Raw genomic sequence first — 19,776 nt, 5'->3', positions numbered from 1 at the left:
ACTTGTAGTCACAATGTGACCTTCATCAAAGACCATCAGACCTTAGTTACTTCTCAAAATTAAACCTTAAAAATATATGAATCCGTTTCTTTTCTTTTCTGTCTGTATTTCAGGCATATATTTTAAATCACTTTATAATATAATCTTTCCCTTTTCTAAACTGTATTTATATTACACTTCAAGAACACGGAGCAGGGTGGTCCTTCAGTTACTGTAGACTGTAATAATCTTCTAATTATTGAGAGTTCATTCTGGGGTGTTCCCAGACATTGTTTTTCTAGTGATATTGGCTGATGGCTGAGATGGATCCCTGTACCAGCCCACATAGGCATGCCTTAGGAATTGTGCTTTTCAGCCATGGGGACTCAACTCTTCCAAAGAGTTGTTAGCACAGCAAAAGGCTGCCAATGAGAGTTTGGTTCCGTCGCTCCTTTGCTCCTGACTCCTGTACCTTCTTTTGTTACTTCCATTGCTTGACCCCCGGCCCATCCTGGACCCTCCTTTTGCTGCTCCCAAACGTGTGCTCATGACCGCCTCACTTTGCCCACAGCTGAGATGAATACCAGGTCTACAAGAATCATGACCAAATGTAGCCATGTTTGAGCAGGGCCACTTACCGAGAATAAAGGAATGCCAAAGAAAAGAAAGCCTTAAGCTTTTAAATGAATTTGCAGAATAACCAACTGTTAATTAAGCCTTGAAAGCATCCATAGGTTCTATTCAGAAACAGTGTAATATTTTTCTCTAATTAAAGCAAATTTTTTTCTAGCAAAGCTTTCATTGTTTTCTATATTTATAATCACTAGTATTGCAATCATTTGGTTCAACTCTGGGATTTTCCTTTGCATTTGTATAATCTAGCAATTAAATGGGATAATCTTGACCTTCCATGTCTTCCTTTTTATACTGAGAAAAATATTTCAAGATCCAGAACAACTGATTTACATATTCTGAGCGTTACTTTTCCTATGGATCATTCATTCAGTCAGTCAGTCAGTGGTCAAGAAATATTATTGAACTCTCCATACGTGGTAAGAACATGGAGATATGAACAGTGTACTATTTTGACATTAAGGAGTTCACCAGCTGGTGGAAAGATGAGTGATAAAATGGTGAACAAAATAGTGTGTGTTACTCTGACAAAATCCGCATCATCTACTCCCAGGACGCCCCAGAGGATATGGGAGCAAAGAAAAAGGATGCTTAAATTGGCCTGGGACCTTGTCTAAGAGGAAGTAACATTTGATTCTTGAAGAATGAGTGAAAATTAAGTTGACTGCATAGTTAAGGGCATTCCAAGAAGAAGGAACAGCATGGGGAAAGACATAGAGGAATGAGAACGTGTAATATTTTGGGAAATTCAAGTAGCAAGAATTGCTCAAGTGATATATAGATAGAAGTGATACATACCTGTGAGAACTTGCTGAGTGACAAGGCTGGAGTCAGATCATCTTGAGTGAATGAAGGCCAGTTTGGACTTGACCGCAAAGGCAAACTCTCGAGAGCTTTTAAGTATAGAAGTATGATGTTCTGATTTGTGTTTTGAAAGAATTAGTGGCAGAGTAGAGGATGAATTGGAAGTTGATTGGTAAAAAGGATAAATTGATCAAACAGAAAAACTAGTCAAAAGTTAGTGTTTCTAGGCCTTGGTTTTAAAATTCGCTATCAGTAAAACTTACTTTACCTTTGCATTAGAAAGTCAAACTAAAGGATCGATACTACTTAACTGTTTATTGCTATAGTTAGAATGAGGAATAAAGCTAAATTAATGATAATGATATATTTCTCAATTCTTTGTTTCATATTCCAATGTTAAAATAAAATTTGAAAACTTAATGACTCTCTCAAGAATAGCCAACCAAAAATTGGCCATTTTCTCATTCCCGATAGAAGTTTTTGCTAAAATATAAAAGTGAGAAACAATTTAAAATGATAGGCCCATACTAAGTAGGTACAGTTGGCACCACTGGTTGAAAATGAATTTGAAAGTACTTTGGAAAGCAGATAAAATTGCCAAATGATAGGTTAAATAAAAAGTTGTAAAATCATCCTAGAATATACAAAGCTTATGAATACATGAGGTAAGAGATGACAACTAGTGCAACAATTTTGCCATTGGAAAATTGACTTAAGACTGAAAAATAATGAAAAATAAATTAATGAAAAACATTTCCAATAAGCACATCAAACATATTGGCTGAGAATGAGACAGAAAAAGACTAAAATGCCCATAAAAGTTTTAAAACTATGCCCTATTTCAAACCAACAAAGTCAATGTCGTCCCCTGGGACTTTTAAAAAATAAAAAAAGAGAAGTATTTTAAGATACTTTAAAGTACATAAGGGAAGCACAACTGTGTCATGGTACATAAAAATTATTACTTCTTAAAAAACCTATGACTTGAAATATATATTTTTCAACAGATTTTTATTTGTCCAATTCACCAATTCCAAATCTTGCTGGAGAAGTCTTACTAGACCCAACCTTTTTCTTCTTTAAACTAGTTTTTATTTTCTTAAATTCTTCGTTCAAGTCCACATACTTGACTCCTCTCTATACATTTTATTCTTTAAATTCATTGATTCATGTATTCATTCACTCATTCATTCATTCATTCATTTGCCCTCCTCTCTGCCAGGTGCTGTTCTAGGTACTAAGGATACCACAGAGAACCAAAAAGACATCATTATACTGAGGAAATTGGGAGATGTCCATTTTTCTTTCATCAACTGCTTTGCCATAGCCATTAACAAAACTTTTATGAGGCCTGTGTCTAATCTGCCTCTTTGATGCACAGATTGAGTAGACATAACTCACTGTGAGCTCCTCCTCCTTGGAATGAAAAGAATTCACAAGTTGCTTTAGTAAAGTCTTGGCCATTTCATAATTATTTTAGTGTTAAACTTTTATAAAAACCCTATTGCCTATAATTTGTATATTTGTATTCTATTAAGACTGGCATCAGCCACAGGAAAAAAATGTAATTGCATCTTTATTATCTTTGTGTATAGCAATTCATAATATTGTGCAAGACAAACTGATAGGATCTTGAATTTTGGCCCAACGTTAGCCTAAAGAGAAGCTATTTATGAAATAGCTTTGGGAACTTGGACATACACTTAATTTCTCTGAACCACACAACATCATCATCTGTTAAATTAGATTATTGGGCCAGCTTTCTGCTAAAGGCTCTGTTCACACAAAAGTCGATGAATCTTAGGCATTCTGGAGGCTTGTAAGAAAGGCCAATGAAAAAATACGACTCTCATTATAAGTTTGCTTGCCCTTAAAGCTGCTTTTCTGGCTGATATTTGTGAAAGGGAAATAAAACACAGAAAGAATAAATGACCTGTCAGTGATCAAAATTTGATGCCAAGACAGACTAGAATTACCTCAGTTGCTATACCTTCCTGTCCCCACGGCGTCCAGACCCTAGATTTCCCTAAAAATGGCAGAGAAGGACAAGTAAGGAGATGCAGGGAAATCAGAAGAGAGAATTATGGATAATATGAATGAAGGAAATAGTATGGAGAATGACTCTTAATTTTCCTATCAATATGAGATTGTTCTCGAACTATTATTCAGGGTCAGACAGGGTCACTGCTTGAATAAAAGATCTGTCTAGATACCACAGGAAGTGGTGTTGCTACTTCAGCATGTGGCGCTTTATTTACTAAAACAAAGCCCTATTTTAAGAGTCATAAAGTTGAGGTTTGGGTTGTGGCTTCTTATATTTGCATACATATGCAATTGGTGAGGAAGCTGGTGTGGGAGGGAAGGCTGCCCAAGCATTTTCTCCTTAATGTCCTGGCCAAATGCAACTTTGAATAATTAGGTTCTTTCGCCTACGTAGACTTCCTCAGCAGTTTCCTCACATTTTGCCTCAAATCTTCAAAGCTTTTGACCATGTGGGCTTCTAACTGTGAGGATAAAAGTGTCCAGACTCTTCTGTGGCAAGGCCTGCTGCAAGATGTCTGTGGTTGCTCTGCATCCTGGTCTGGGTTAGTGGTTCAGAACTAAGTAACTCTGGGAAGAATGGCAGCTGAGTCCCGATGTCACTGATTGTTTGAGACATCTGTACAGTATAAATGTGGAAATACCTTATGTACTTTCTATTTCACATTCTTAGTTTTGACCAGGCATTTTCTTAGCCACTTGGAGAATCTAACTTTTAATGAATTTGCATTTCAAGAAGCATTTATTGCTCCAAGACACAGATGGTGTATTTTTTAGAAAGACTACGACTGTTTTACCTGATGGAGAGGTGATTTGACTGGAGTTAAGAGACCTGAGTTCTGGGTTCTAGTGTTGGACCACCCACAAACTAACTCTGTGATCGTAGTCAAGTCATTGTAACTTGGAGCTTCAATTATTTCATCCATACAATGAAAAGATTTCTATTGGATCCCATAAGGCCTTAAACTGTAACTTTCTGTTCTATTTTTTAGCACAAAAGCTCTGTGGAACCCAGGACATGTGTAGTTCTGGTGACTTTTGGAAGCCAAATGAATGTTAAAAACCTTCATTATATGGCCTGTTATAAAGTATTAAAAAATAGAGATATGCTGTGTGTGCATGTGTGTGTTCGCCTTAATAGAATCTGGATAGATGCAGTTGACAGGAAAATTTCTAAAACTTTGGTTCCGTAGAAATTCTTTTCCTCATAAGGTCTTTGTTCCTTTGTGTTTTCTTCTCTGAGAAATGACCTTTGAGGAAAGGAAGGGTGGACTTGGATTGCTCAATTGTGCACTAATAGTGGGTATCTCAGGAACTGAGGGTTAGTTAATGATCCAGAGTTAGGAGAGCAGGTGACATGTAGGTGCCCCTTGTCATGCCAGTGATGGGGGCAGAATATGAGTGTTGTCATCCTTCTACTATAGTAGCATGCATCACTGAGAAAGACCTTACTGAGAGAGGGACCATGCAAATACTTAGGCTTCCCATTATTGTCCCCATCCTCCCCCTACCCCTGTGTGCAAGGAAAGACCTAAGATTCTGATGACACTCAAGTATTCTGCTGCACATCAGAGAATTATATTTTCTCCTCTTTCCCTTTATTATAATTTGAGTTTTCCTTTCTAGAGGAAATTGCCTTCTTTTGTCACTTATTCTGTTGTAGTTGAATTTTTTTTCCTGTTTGTATTGTGTCGGGGGATTGGTTAAAGTGTTCAACTTCCTTAATCAGTATTGTTGGTTGAAAGAAAAAAAAAAAGCAATAAGTCTCCCTTTGTTTCTGGGCTGATCAAATTCTATTTTCTAATTAATTTTTCTCAAACCCATTCACTGTTGGACTGCCTGAGGTCTGATGAGGTGTTTGAATACTTTACCATGAGTAAGTATTAAATCATGATCATTCCTGACCTGGCTCTAAAATTCCTCTTCCACTCACTCACTTTTCCACTGTGTGTTCCAGACAATCTTGCCCATTTGCCTTTCCATCTGGGAAGTTGCTTTCTCTTGCCTTTGCTCCTACTGGTTCCTCTGGGTGCAACCTCCACTGCTCCATCTACCCAGCAAAATCTTCAATAATGCTATCTCATATGCTCACTCACTGGTTGGAAATACTTTCTGAACTCCCATGCATGTTTTGTAACCCTCTTTCGACCCTAATCACATTTTACTTTGCCTTGGTATTACCATCTACACAATACTACTCTCACATTAGATTGTAAACTCTTTGAGGACAAAGATGGCCTTCACCAATGTTTGCTGAATGAAAGAACAAATGTTCTTTAGCAAAGGCTTTGAAAAATTTCTATGATGTGAAAGATTGTCAAAATAATTACATTATTAGAGCACTTGATGAAATTTGAATTAGGTCTATAGATTAGATGGTAGTATTGCATCAATGTTAAATTTCCTCATTTAGATAGTTCTACTATAATTATATAGGTGAATGTCCTTATTCTTAGGAAATGTACATTGGAGTATTTAGAGGTATAGGGGCATGATATGTACAAATTACTCTCAAAAGGTTAAAAAATATGTATATATTTTGCATATATATATGTGTATGTAGATAGTGATATAGTAAATGTGGCAAAATGTTAGCAACTGGTGAGTCTTGGTAAAGGTCATACTTTGTTCTATTTTTGTAGCTTTCAAATAAATTTGAAATTATTTCAAAGTAAAAAGTTAAAAAATGAAACAGTAATTAAGTTTTATATACCATCTAATCAGAGATAGTCATAGGAAACTAGTTCAAATGCAGGAACATAAAAGAAACATTTCTTTGTAGATGAAAAAGTAACCCAGAGAAGAGTTCAGAATCCATTCATTTAATATTTTATAAATGACCTGTAGTACAGAGCGCATGATGAACTCTCCAAATTATTGTGAGGCAGGTCAATTCTTCTGGATAGTCAAATGCTAAATTGTTAAGAACAAATGGCAGGATAATCTGGGACAGTACTTTGTGTGGAAAAGCAGCAGATGCACCTCAAAAGGCAGGCATTGTGAGGTCATGCCTCTAGGAACAAAGCAACTCAAACTGTAATCGGAAGATCATGGGCTCTTGCCAAGAGCTCTAATGTAGGGAAAAGATTTCAGAATCATTGCAAGTGGTGTCTTCCGTGTGTTATTCCTAGTGAAGATGCCAACAAAATGGTGGGCATTATTGAGAGCTATTTTGGAAGTCAAACAAAATATTTTTGGTATAGACATATTGAAATGTAGGCATATTGGTTATCTATTGCTATGTAACAAATTACCTCAAAACCAACAAACATATATTATCTCACAGTTTCTGTGGGTCAGGAATTTGGGAGAAGCTTAGCTGGTGTTTCTGGCTCAGGGTGTCATGAGGTTGTAATCAGTATGTCAGCCGGGGCTACGGTCACCTGAAGGCTTGACAGGGGCTGCAGGGTCCATTCACACGGCAGTTGGCGGGAGGCCTCAGTTCCTCAGTGTGTCTATCTCTCCATAGGGCTGCTTGAGTGACATGGCACTTTAATGACATGGCAGCTGGCTTCCTGCAGAATGGTGGTCCAAAAAGCAAGATGGAAACTGTAAGGCCTTTGATGACCTAGGTTTGAGAGTTATACTCTGTCATTGTCGCAACATCCTATTGGTTACACCAGTCCATTGTATTCATTGTGAGAAGGACTTACACAAGAGAGGGATCATTGGAGGCCATCCTGGAGACTGGCTACCACAATAGGGTGTAATTAGGGCTGCCAAAGCATGGTTGTTGAAAAAAGGAAAGAAAGAGTAAATTTTATGAAAGGGGTATGAGGGCTTTTTTATTTGGTGGACAGGCCAAAAAGATTAGCACTCTTCAGGTTGAGAAGAATGAGTAGGAAGGTTATTGAGGAATATTAAATCATGAGACATTTAGCAAAATAAATATGATTTTATTCACCAAATTCTGGAATGAGAAGTAGCGTTTGAAGTTTCTATTTCTGATAAAAAAAGAGATGTATTGTTTTCCCAGTAGGAGGTAAATAGACTGAATAGAGAAAATATAACTGGGATTCAGAATGGTTTCAATTCAAAATAGCTCTCCCTGGTATCAACCCTATTTTCTATTATTTCTCCTACTCCCGCCAATTCTTTCCTTCACTGGTTTCTCACATACTTCTCCTTCCTTAGGCTACCACCCTGGGACAGGGAGTTCCGCCACACACCTGAATGCACTAACCTCTACCCACTATCTTTACCTCCAGTCTCTGTTCCCTTGGTTAAATTTTGCACACCTTCTCTGTGTTAGTCTCCAAAACACCTCTTTCGTCAAATAATGCACCCTGCTTAAAGACTTAAGTGTATTCTACTGCAGGCAAGATAAAATCATTTGCACTCCTTAGCCTGGTGCTCAAGACCCTTCCTCTTGGAGCTCTGCCTACCTTTCTAGCACTGCTTCTCAGGCTTCCTTACAAGACCTCCTGCTCTTCACCTTCTAGGCTTGGCTCACACTTTTCTTTTGCTTCCTGAGCCCTCCCCATGGTTTTCATTTACCTAAGGCTTCCTTTTATCCACTGTGATGCTGAGGGCAGATTGCAGACGTTGTAGTCATCAGCCAGACTTGTTCAAATCTCTGCTCTGTTTTAATTGTCTGATTTCAGATGAAGCATTTAATCTCAGCCAATGAGATTACAAATATGAGGTATGAGGCATGAGGTAGGCGCTCAGCGATTTCTAGTTCTTTTTCTTTTGAAAGCTTCTGTTCAGATTTGACCTCTTTTATGAGCCTTCACTGCTCACATTGATTTTTCCCTCCTCTTAAAACTCTGGCAATTTATTTCTACATTAAATCATTTGGCAAATAATCATATTTTATTTATAATTTTCCTCCCTAGTAGATTTTGAACTATTGAGGGCAGAGACCATTCCTTATAAGTCACAAGAGTCCCCACAGTTGCTTGCACTTAGACCCTTAGTGAGTATTATTTGTGGGTTTTTTGCTTATGTTGTGGATGACGGATTCATAGGGATGTTGTAGAGTACTTCCCAAAGTTGATGAGAGGTGGGTGCAGGGTCTTCCCCAAATTACTCCGTAATGCTACCTAGATAATGACTGTGGGGTTCACTGGTTAGGTAGGTGAGGCTGTACGTCTGTCTTCCCACAGCAGCCTCTTCCCATCTTAATCATGGCTGCATCATGCTGTATTGGAATGGATGTTTGTGGCCATTCTCCATGTGGGCCAGTGAGCTCCCTCAGGGTAGCTCAGCCCCTGGCATCCTTAGGGCTGTGCCCACTTTTTTGCTTGATGTAAAGTACCCAGTGAATGCTAGAATCATTATTAAACACTCCATGCTAATGTTTAGGGATTTTTTTTTGGTTGTTAATAAAACCATTGTAAGTGTATAAAATAGGATTTGAGGATTTTTTTAAATTAATATTAATAGCCACACTCATTTAACATATTCTTAGAAGCTTCCAAGGAATGCTGTGTGACTGCCATTGCAACATGATTTAATTTGACTTAGAAGAATATCCTTTTTGCGGTATTCGATGTTAGCAAAATGACATGAGACCCCCCCAGAAAAAATATATATAGCAGTTGTACTGCTTCAAATGAATAGTTATACTTGCATAAAGTAATAATGCTATTATAATAACTAGCTTTGCATGGTGAAAATAGAAATCATGACAGTGCCTCAAAGATTTCTTTTATCAGCAAAGTAGTATTTCCGTGGAAGGCCTCATCTGAGGTTGTTCTCAGAGCAACCAGCGAGTGTTACTCTTTTGACATCTTTAATACCCTGAAGCTGGACCTTTGACGCTCTATTCACAGGCTCAGAGCTCCAGGAAGAACACAGCACACTACCTTCTGCCCTACCTGGGCAGCCTCTCTGAGTAGTTCAAGGGGAAGCTAGCATAGGCTTTATAGATAATATGATAGACGGATCAAGAGAAATAGGTGGCTCTTGGTATCTAGGGGAGAAATTGTGGAAATGTGGCTATTCTTTTTTTGCTCATTATTGAGATATAATTGACATAACATTATATTAGTTTAAGGTGTACAACATGATGATTTGACGTTTGCATAGACTGCAAAATCATCAACACGATAAGTCTGGTTAACATCTCTTACCACACATAGTTACAATTTTTTTCTTGAGATGAGAACTTTTACGATCGACTCTCCTAGCAACTATCAAATATACAATGCAATATTATTAACTATAGTCACCATGTTGTACATTACATTTCTAGGACTTATTTATTTTATAACTGGACGTTGGTACCTTTTGACTGCCTTCACCCATCTCACCCACCCGCGCCTCTGGCAACCACCAATCTGTTCTCTGTATTTATGAGCTCATTTTTTTTAGATTCCATGTGTGAGTGAGACCATACAGTATTTGTGTAACCACGGGCCTACTAGGACCAGTTCAACTGACCCCATCTTATCAATGGAGTAATTAAGAGTTGTTTTTCAGGATCTGAGAGACCCCTTTGTCCAGTTCAGGCCGGTCGAGATCACTAATCCATCAACTGGGCCTGTGCAAATGCCCAGTAAGTGACCCTCTTGACATCAAAGGACTGAAAACTCCACCCTCAGATCATGCTAACACCAGCGTTTTGTGAACATGCATCCTATGAAGAGCCATGAAGCTTGACTACGCTTGTGCAGATCATCAATTACCTCACTTCTCCTTACCTCCAATCATCTATCTCCACACTTCAGACTGCCCTTCCCTTTATCCCATAAATTTTGCTGCAAGCCCTGGATGGGGGAGACAAATCTGAGAGCTGATGCCTCCTGTCTCCTTGCTGATTGATCTTGCAAAAAAGCTGTATGCTTTTCTCAAAAGCTGATGCCATAATAATTGGCTTTTTTTTTATGCTCATCGGGTAGGAGAACCCCATCTTTGTGCGGTAACATTTGTCTTTCTCTGTCTGACTTATTTCACTTAGCATAATGCCCTCAAGTTCCATCCAATTTATTGCAAATGGCAAGATTTCCTTCTTTTTTATGGCTGAATAATATTCTATTGTATATCTATCTATCTATCTATCTATCTATCTATCTATCTATCTATCTATCATCTGTCTATCTATCTATCTACCACATTTTCTTTATCCATTCATCCACAGATGGACACTTAGGTTGTTTCCTTGGCTATTGTAAATAATACTGCAGTGAACATGGGGGTGCAGATATGTTTTCAAGTTAGTGTTTTATTTTTTTTTGTGTGTGAAGAAGAATGACCCTGAGTTAACATCATCTGTTGCCAATCTTACTCTTTTTTGTTTTTGGTATGTGTGAGAAAGATCAGCCCTGAGCTAACATCCATTGCCAATCCTCCTGTTTTTGCTGAGGAAGATTGGCCCTGGGCTAACATCCTTGCCCATCTTCCTCTACTTTATATGGGACGCCACCACAGCATGGCTTGACAAGCAGTGTGTTGGTCCACACCCGGGATCTGAACCTGCAAACCCCGGGCCACCAAAGCGGAACGTGCAAACTTAACTGCTAAGTCCCTGGGCCAGCCCCTCAATCTTACTCTTTTTGCTTGAGGAAGATTGTCCCTGAGCTAACATCTATGCCAATCTTCCTCTATTTTGTATGTGGGATGCTGCCACAGCATGGCTTGATGAGCAGTGTGTAGGTCCTTGCCTGGGATCTGAACCTGTGAACCCCGGGCCACCGAAGCAGAGCGCACAAACTTAACCACTATGCCACTGGGCCAGCCCCATCAAGTTAGTGTTTTTGTTTCCTTTGGATAAATACCCAGAAGTGGAATTGCTGGATTATATGGTAGTTCTATTTTTAATTTTTTGAGGAACCTCCATACTGTTTTCCATAATGGCTGCACCAATTTACATTCCACCAGTAGTGCACAGGGTTCTGAAACGTGGCTATTCTTCATCAAGAAATTAGTTTTCATTTAGAGAACTGTGAGAAGATTTTAAGGGTAGGAAATGAGCTTGAGAAAAAACTCGATAAGGGCACCCAAGTTATTTCTATGTGTGCACTTAATGATTTGAGGAAGAGAATAGATTTTAGAGCCAGAAAGAATTGTCTGGAATCATTTATCCCTCTGTTGTTGAAAAAATAAATTGAGTCAACGCTCCATTATTTATTTCTCCCTAATACACTGATAAAGAAACTACTCCCTATCATCAGAACCCAGACTCATCCACTGTAAGGATTTTATTCAACCTGATTATTTCTTGACGTTTTTGTGGTCGAATAAGCAAAACCTGCCTTCCTAGTAGGCAGCAAGGGTTAACTCTGCCTGCTGTGTTTCCTCTTTCTAATAGGAGCACTTTAGCAATGCTAATCAGGTGTACTGATTTTCTGTTTTGACTTTTCCATAATGATTAAGTGAATGATATGGAATGCAATCAGGTTTGGCACTAGGGGGTTCATGCAAATGACAGTTTATTTTTTTACCTTTTAAATTTCCTTAAATGGAACCGTAAGGAAAGTTATTTGAAGAGGAAGACTGGGTGGGTGGGGGTAGCTTAACACTCAATTTAGAGTTTTGAGTATTTTCAAAATGTCTATTTTAATGAAGTAAATCACCACTGTGTTGCCTTTTTTTCCAACTGAGATAACACTGTTTTTTAAAGATTGTGCTTTGTTTTCATTTGTACTCTAAGTGGAAGATTATAATGTAAGACAAGATGACACAGCTTAAAAGACAAAAATGAGGAAGAAAAATGTATTGAACTTTCTTCCTTCAGGGTAGACACAAATGATAAAAGGTACCCACAGGTACTCATCAAAACCTGTAGAAGAAAACAAATAAAATAGGGAACGAGTATGTGTAATGCCCTATCCACTTCTTACTTGGATTGCCTATCAGTGCCTTTATTAAACAAGACAGAACAAAAGGAAGGGCCACCCATGTTTCTGAATATAGTGAAATGTTGCATTTCTGTAGTTCTGTCCAGCTCATTGGCATATTTGTGAAATATCTTCTCCCCCCACCATATATAATATTTGAATTATTTTCTCAAACGGTTTTATCCAGTTTATGTGAGTTCGCATGATCCCTGCATCTGGATCTAGCAATTCTTTTTGCTTTTGACATTTTATACTTTAATGTAAATTATTCTAGAACTTAGTTAATTTCATAATTTTAATTTGGAAAATGCTTTGGGAATAAGCGACCAAGTGACGTATATATACATTTTTAAATGTATATCAGTACATATTTTTTGAATAGCATATATTTTGCCTTCTGTGAACACTGCCAGCAGCTTTGCAATGCAGTTTGATTTTTCTGTATGCTGAGTTTCAAAAGCAATAAGGAGGTGACCAAATTCTGCTTTTTTGCCTGCCATTTCCGAAGAGAGGTTAAAGTCCTCACAGTGCCATGTATCAAGTATAAAGCAAGAAGGGACACCAAAAGATTAGTGGTACAATTTTTACATTAAAAGAGAACACACAGCCTCTTTCTTTTTCTTGGCAGTTTGAGTCGTTGCTTGCAGCAATTTCTAACCTTACAGACTAAACATTTCTAATTGCGAAATGGAGGGTTTGAGTCTGAGATGGTGACTCAGGATATAAACTTTCTAATTTGGGGTAGTAATTGTTTGTGAGTAGATGGCAAATTACTGCTGACCAGCACTCATTTTGTCTCTGAGGAAAGAATGAAAGTTAATATACATATTTCACACTTCACTGAAAGGACACAGTTAAAGATAACGATAGATAAAGCAATGAGACAGAGAGATATTTGCCATGCTTGTTTGCTACAACCAAATGTATTAAAGCTTTTCTTTTTTTGATGGATGAGGAAAACACTAGCAGTATATTCTACGTCTTCAACTGTGAAATGGGGATATTAAAAATACCTACTCCTTAGGTAAGTTACTGTGAGGATTAAATAGATGATTCATATAAAGCGTTCAGCACTGTGCCTGGCACGCAGTAATCAGTTAGGAAGTGTTAGCTGTTATTGTTCATCATCATCATCATCACCATCATTACTTTTTATTCATTCCTGTTCAGTGGAATAGCTCCTTTAGTTACATAACATTAAGCTTCAGATTTTACAACTTCCTGATAGTTAGCCTGTGAGAAACATCAATAATTTGAATTAATTTATAAGCCATATTTTGGTTCCCCATTTGTGCTTTATATGTTGGAATTATTTTGTAATGATTGAAATCCCCTTTTTTAAAGATTTCACAACCTCTGGTAGCGGCTTACACTACCTTTTAATTATCTTACAAATTTATGATATTTTTTCCTTATTCCAAATCAAACATTTTCTTTTGTTTTAGCCTTTGTAGAGATAGAGATCGTTAACTTGCCATAATATACTTAATATACTTGTCTTGAAAAACAATTTTGACTTTAAAGAATTTAATACTTCTTCATTTGATCTATTTTCTTGAATTTGAAGGATAAACTGTTTCCTAAGGTTAGGTTTTTGCTGGTATTGTTGTTTATTATTTGTTTTATGATAAACTGACCTTTTTAAACCACAATGTTATTATTCAGTAAATTTAGTTCCCAAATACTAAAACTACTGGTAACCTCATGGTATGGAAAATCAATATAACTTATAAAAATGCCAGCTTTCACCCAGAAAATGCTTTGGTCACATAATCTGGCCTATTGTTCCTAGTTTCATGAGTTTACCGACAAGCAGGTTAATGCTTATTTTCTTTATAATTAGTGAAAGGATCAGCTATTTCTAATTCCATGTCCGTTTTTATAATGATTACATAAAATCATTTTATGTAACATGACAAACTTTTCCTTCTTACTAAGCACTAAGTTCCTGTAGGTGAAGAGAGGGGTATGATTTCCAGGCACATGCCATTACAGTTGTTACTCACCCAAGCTGACCAGTGCCTGGCACACAGTAGGTGTTCAATAAATGCCCACAGATGACTTTGTTAGAATATCTCATAGGAGCCTCAAACTTGACATATCTGAAACTGAACTAAAGCTTCCTTCCCCCAGAGGAGGAGGGCTTCTGCGCTTCCCATCTCAGTGAGGGGCACGCTGTGAACCCAAGGGGCTATACCACAAGTCCCTCCTCTCTCTTACTCCCACATTCAATCACCAAGTCCTGTGGATTCCACCTCCTAAAAGTCTCCCAGATCCACTCAGTTCCCTGCAACCCCAATGTTACTTCCTTAGTTCACCCAGAGTCATGTCTCACCTGAACTCCCTCGAATAGTCTCCACTGCAGGTCACTCTCCCCCTGCAGCCAGAATGATCTTTCAAATGTCACTGCACCCTTTACTAGCTCTGTTATCTTTGGATGAAGTTCACATACTTTGCAGTGGCTTATAAAACCCATTGTGATTTGCCCCCTGTCCCTTTCTCCATCTGAATTACAGTCATGGGTCACTTAACGACAGGGATATGTTCTGAGAAAGACATTGTTAGATGATTTTGTCATTGTGCGAACATCATCGAGTGTACTTACACAAACCTAGATGGTATAGCCGACTACACGCCTAGGCTGTATGGTACTAATCTTATGGGACCACCATCGTATATGTGGTCTGTCATTGACCAAAACGTTGTTACGTGGCACGTGGCCATAATCTGAGCTCCCTAAATGTGCCTGACTCTCTCTGACCTCCAGTTCCTTTCGCCTGAAACATTCCTCCCTCTTCTTCTATCTCCTTTGCCAGCCTGTTTTGCAAATATGTTGCTATTTGTTTTTCCCTTATGGTCTGTCTTCCTCTCAAGAATACCAGGTTCATTTTCTTTATCACTGACCTCCAAACAGCTTTACACCTTTTTTTTATACACCTATGTAGAAACCTCTATAAGATAGCTGGTTTTGTTTCTACTCAGCAGATGGGGAAACTGAAGCACTAAATATAAGAAACATATGTCATGATTATTGAATTATAAACATCTTAATGGGCAGGGATAGAAACTAAATCTGTAGTTTATGGCCGGTTTTTGCAGTGCCTAGGATAGAGTGGGCTTTCAGTGCACACTGAGTGAATCTCAGTTTGATCCTGAGGTGCGTCCCTCTCGAGTCAATGGAGCTTCTGTTTCATCATTTATCCTCTAGGACAAATGAGGCCAGATTCCTCTGTGAGCCCTCTTCTTCCAGAAGGGAAATATGCCTGGTGAGAGAATCTGGAAGTCTGTGTTGTTCTGAGTTGGTCAGTAGATTCCTTTGATGTTGGCTGGCATGGATGAGAAGGGCTTTTGTTGTGGTGCAATTAATGACAATTTGCACATTTTAGGAATTTACAAAATGGTAGCCACCCTGCACAACAGAAGAAATACCTCTCTCTCCTGGACCATGAAATCTGGTGACCCGTCTATTTAAATCCATGACTTGTTATGCATGTTTCAGCCCTAGTGACAACTGGTACTGAATGGTTGCTGTATTAAAAAGAATTCTGTTTGGGTCATTTTAATTCATCTCTAATTTGGATTTTTTTTTCTTGTAGGTTGTTCTTCAGAAAAAAATGGTTATTTCTTTGAACTCATGCCTGGGCTTTATTTGTTTATTGTTATGCCACTGGATCAGGACAGCATCATCTCTGAATCTTGAAGACCCTAATGTGTGTAGCCACTGGGAAAGGTAATAGTTCTGAAAGTAGTCTGAGAAATAATTTCTGATAAGTTTCTTTATATATCTTCATTATCAGTCTGATCTATAAAATTAGAATTTGAGAAGAGATTTGTAAAATTACTTTTATGTGAAAATCATTAGTTTTATGTAATAAATTAGATAGTATTATTCACCTTGGTCTTATAGAATATATATTATGTGATAAAAACTTGATCTATTGATTCTAACACAGGTGCAATTGTAGGATCCAGGGAAAACGTTAATAGCTCAATTAAAATGATCTCCCTAAGGTCTTCTCCCTGCTCTGAATTTATTTGCAATAATTTGATAGAGCTGGGCTTATGTGTGGGAACCAATGAGTGAGCAGTGGAAGACAGTATGGAATAATGTACTTAAGTGTTGAAATGTATGGCCTAAAAAGGTTGTGCTGTAGGTGGCCTGAAAAGGAAGACATGATTTCTGGAGGAACTGGCAAGACTGCATGGAAGTGGTGTCACCTGAGATGTTCTCGAAGACCTGAATCAGGGGAGTGGATGGCAGTGATTGGGAGGGGTTCTAGGAATGGAAGGTAGCTTGAAACCAGTGCCACACAGACCACTAAGGGCTGTGCCCAACAAGAGTAGAGTCAGCACAGGATTGGAGGAGGGCAAGATTGAATAGATTATATAAAAGCGGATGGTACAGTGTCCAGATCTGGGCAATTTGCAGTAGGAAATACAGAGGAAGTAGAAAACAATAGGTCATTCTCAGGGATCTTGTAGTCTTTTTTAGAACACAAAAATAGCACAAACCGTCTAGTGATATTGTAGTACAATTAAATGCAGTCTGCACTGCTCTAATGTGCTATTTGCATTCTAGGAAAGTATCTTTATCCGAAAATAAGATTGCAAATACAAGTTTTTCAGACAAAGAGAAGATATCATCCTTCTAGTAGTCTCAAGTACTAGAGAGTAATATGTATTTTTAATAGTTATAAGGCAATGACATCAAACTCTTGGTCTCTTTCTCCTGTCACCCTCAGCACCATGATTAGCACACCACGGAGTACACATTCTAATCACAGTTGTCACCCGCTGGTAGGATGAGCAAAGCTCAGAGCCTTGTAAGCACAGTAGCTGTATTATTCTAGGGGCACACTGTTTCCTCACTCACAGCATTATTTTTCTGTGAGGGCTCTGCCCCATCTCCATTGGCAGTATTACAATCGGTAACAAAAACGTATTTCCCTGATCAGTCAATGGAGTTACATACCCTTATGAAATGTTTAACTGTAGAGGAAATATGTGTGTGTAATAAAGTTCTCTATATTTGTGGTATTACCTATATTATATAGAATTTAAGGAGAGGGACCTCCTATTAATTATTTTTATAATCTTCATAGCATCTCGCGTAAAACATTTCACCCACAAAGAAGTAAGTATTTATTTAAGTGATAAAAATTAACCAGTAAATACAAGAATGGGTACATATCAAATTTTAAATAGGGAGAGGCCATTGGTGTTTGGACTTCTTGGAGAATGATAGCTTTGGAATGGGAGGAAAAAACCAAATTTGTAAGATACTGTGAGATAAGAATCAACGGGTCTTGGTAATACATTTACTGTAGGATGTGCAAGAGGCAGAAAAGGCTGAGATTTAGAACCTGCTGTGTGAAAGAGTGGAGGTGTCATTGCACATATGGAAAAATAAAAAGAAGAGAGTTGATTTGAGAGGGAGGAGATTAGTATGGTTTTGCCATGTTGTGTTCATAAGGTCAATTTGAAATAGGGGCCTGGAAGTGTTTGGGAATATAGATTTGGGAGTCTCCAGCATGATGAGATGTGAACAGATAAACTCTCTGAGGGAAAGGCTATAAAGAGAAAAAAATCCAAGACTTCAATAATCCAGCACCCACTCATACGTACACATTTTGTCCTGATTTCTTGTTCAATATTCGGCCAAACTTTCCCACACATAATTGCATCATTTTGTTCATCATTGATAATTTCCAGTATCTAAAACACTCCTTGCATATGGCATGTGCTCAAGAAATAATTGTTGACTAAGTTCACCTTCTGACAGGAAATGAAATGACTAAATACAGACATCAATGGGGGAGGTGGGAGACAGAAAGACAGACAAGGGGCACATTAATATATAAACCTAATATAATTCCACTGCTGCACAAATGATTAGAGTAACCTCTAAAATACTCACTAACGGGGAGGGAAATTGAGTGTGAAAAAATAGGGAAATGGTGGAGGTTTTTATCCTGACTGTATTTTCTCTATGAACTGCTAGAAAGAAGAATTAACAGCTACAATCTTCTTATTGATAAGTTTCCGTTATAAGGCTAGATTATGATTCTTTGAAGAAAGGTAAAAGAAAGTGGAATTGTTTTGACAAGAATGGGGAAAGGAGTGTGAATTAAAATGATCAAATAAAGGTGCAGGTGACAGATTCTCCTGTACTTTCAGAAACTGAAATGGGCTTGAATTGAAATGGGGGAGAGGAAGATTAGCTTCAAGAACAAAGTTCTTGGTGGTAGGGCTGAGTAGGGCTCATTGTAGTCTTTCCTTATACTAAGACCCACTTGTACCCAAGGATTCCAAGCCATTTAATCAGCTGGATCCTTGCTTCTCAGAGTGTGGTATGTGGAGTTTTGGCATGAACATCACCTGGGAGCTTGTTAGAAATGCAGACTCTCAGGCCCTGCCTCAGACCTCCTGCATTATTTCTTTTCAAATAAAAATATGCCTCATTTTAATGCAGTAATTGTGATTCTTAGAAGTTGTAGATAAAATGAAATTAAGGAAAATTAAATCATTTAAAATACACAGGAGGGCTTGTTATTAAAAGAATTCTGCACAGCATCCTTTTGGAAAATGAATAATTCCATGAATCATTTATTCCTTCTCCCATCTCCTTTCCTTGTTCTGTGAGTTTAAGTGTTTCCATCTGTCGGGGTTTCTTCTACAGAAACCAAAAATGAAGAGAGGCCATTCTTTCCCCAACCCTTTGGGGGTGGAACACAGAAGTGGTAGTAATTGAAGCAGCAGTCCTGAAGCAGAGATAAGAAATGATGATTGTTACCATATCTGATGAAAGTAACAAGATAATTTTGGCAGATAAAATGTAATTAACCATTTTGGAATGTGTCCAAGTTATGATGGCTTTTTACCCTCTGTTCTTTGACCTTAAATTAAATCTTGCTGGAGTTTCTCCCTGGATAATACTCAATAGGTTAAATCACAGTGATGATACATTTTCAGTGTGTTTGAGAAGATTAAACAAACAAGCAGGAGATAAAGAGTTTTGCATCTTGATGCTGAAAATAGTGTAGAATTGAGGTCAGATTCCTTTTATACCGCAGTTTGCCACTCACTGTCTGCTTTAGAAATTTTAGATGTTCTCGTGACATCTGAGAGGGGACAGAAGGGCAGGGTGGTGTCTGAGGATCCTGGTGTTTGTGCTGGCTGTAGACTGACTCCTAGCACTGGGAGCTCAGTGTTGCTCATTTGTGATGAAAGCAGGATTGGACTAGACAGTCGAGAAGCTTCCTTCCCACTCTCTGTCTTTAAGAGCAGCTGCTGACGAAAATGCAGGTGTGGACTGTTAGCAGAGGGGCGGATTAAATTAAACAGTAGCCCTGGAACTGGCCAAAGAAGCAGTGATCAAGACCAGAGCAGGCCGGCCCATTCTCAGAGACATTTCCCTTCATGATGCAAGCATAAAGCTTCCATAAAGTGGCCCCTTGAAAAGTGACACCAACTTAATTGTCTACCGATAGGTGGGTATTGAGCAAATTAGGTGTAGTTGCTTATGGAGTATTTGGCA

The 19,776-nt window shown here is 38.2% G+C and overlaps 1 protein-coding gene across 1 annotated transcript in view; it reads left to right on the top strand.

Annotated features, from left to right (window-relative positions):
* The window catches only part of MEGF10 (multiple EGF like domains 10), a 160,723-nt gene that overhangs the window by 23,933 nt on the left and 117,014 nt on the right, over nucleotides 1-19,776 (top strand). Inside the window, exon 2 of the mRNA XM_014796376.2 lies at nucleotides 15,836-15,969. Coding sequence (XP_014651862.1) covers nucleotides 15,854-15,969 — 116 coding nt within the window. The 5' untranslated portion in view covers nucleotides 15,836-15,853. The remainder of the gene's footprint in view (nucleotides 1-15,835; nucleotides 15,970-19,776) is intronic.

Source organism: Ceratotherium simum, chromosome 4 (genome assembly GCF_057802395.1).
Source record: "Ceratotherium simum simum isolate JZ-2026a chromosome 4, ASM5780239v1, whole genome shotgun sequence".
Classification (NCBI taxonomy): Eukaryota; Metazoa; Chordata; class Mammalia; order Perissodactyla; family Rhinocerotidae; genus Ceratotherium; species Ceratotherium simum.
Note: the sequence above shows the minus strand (reverse complement) of the source record. Positions and strands in the feature narration are given on the sequence as shown.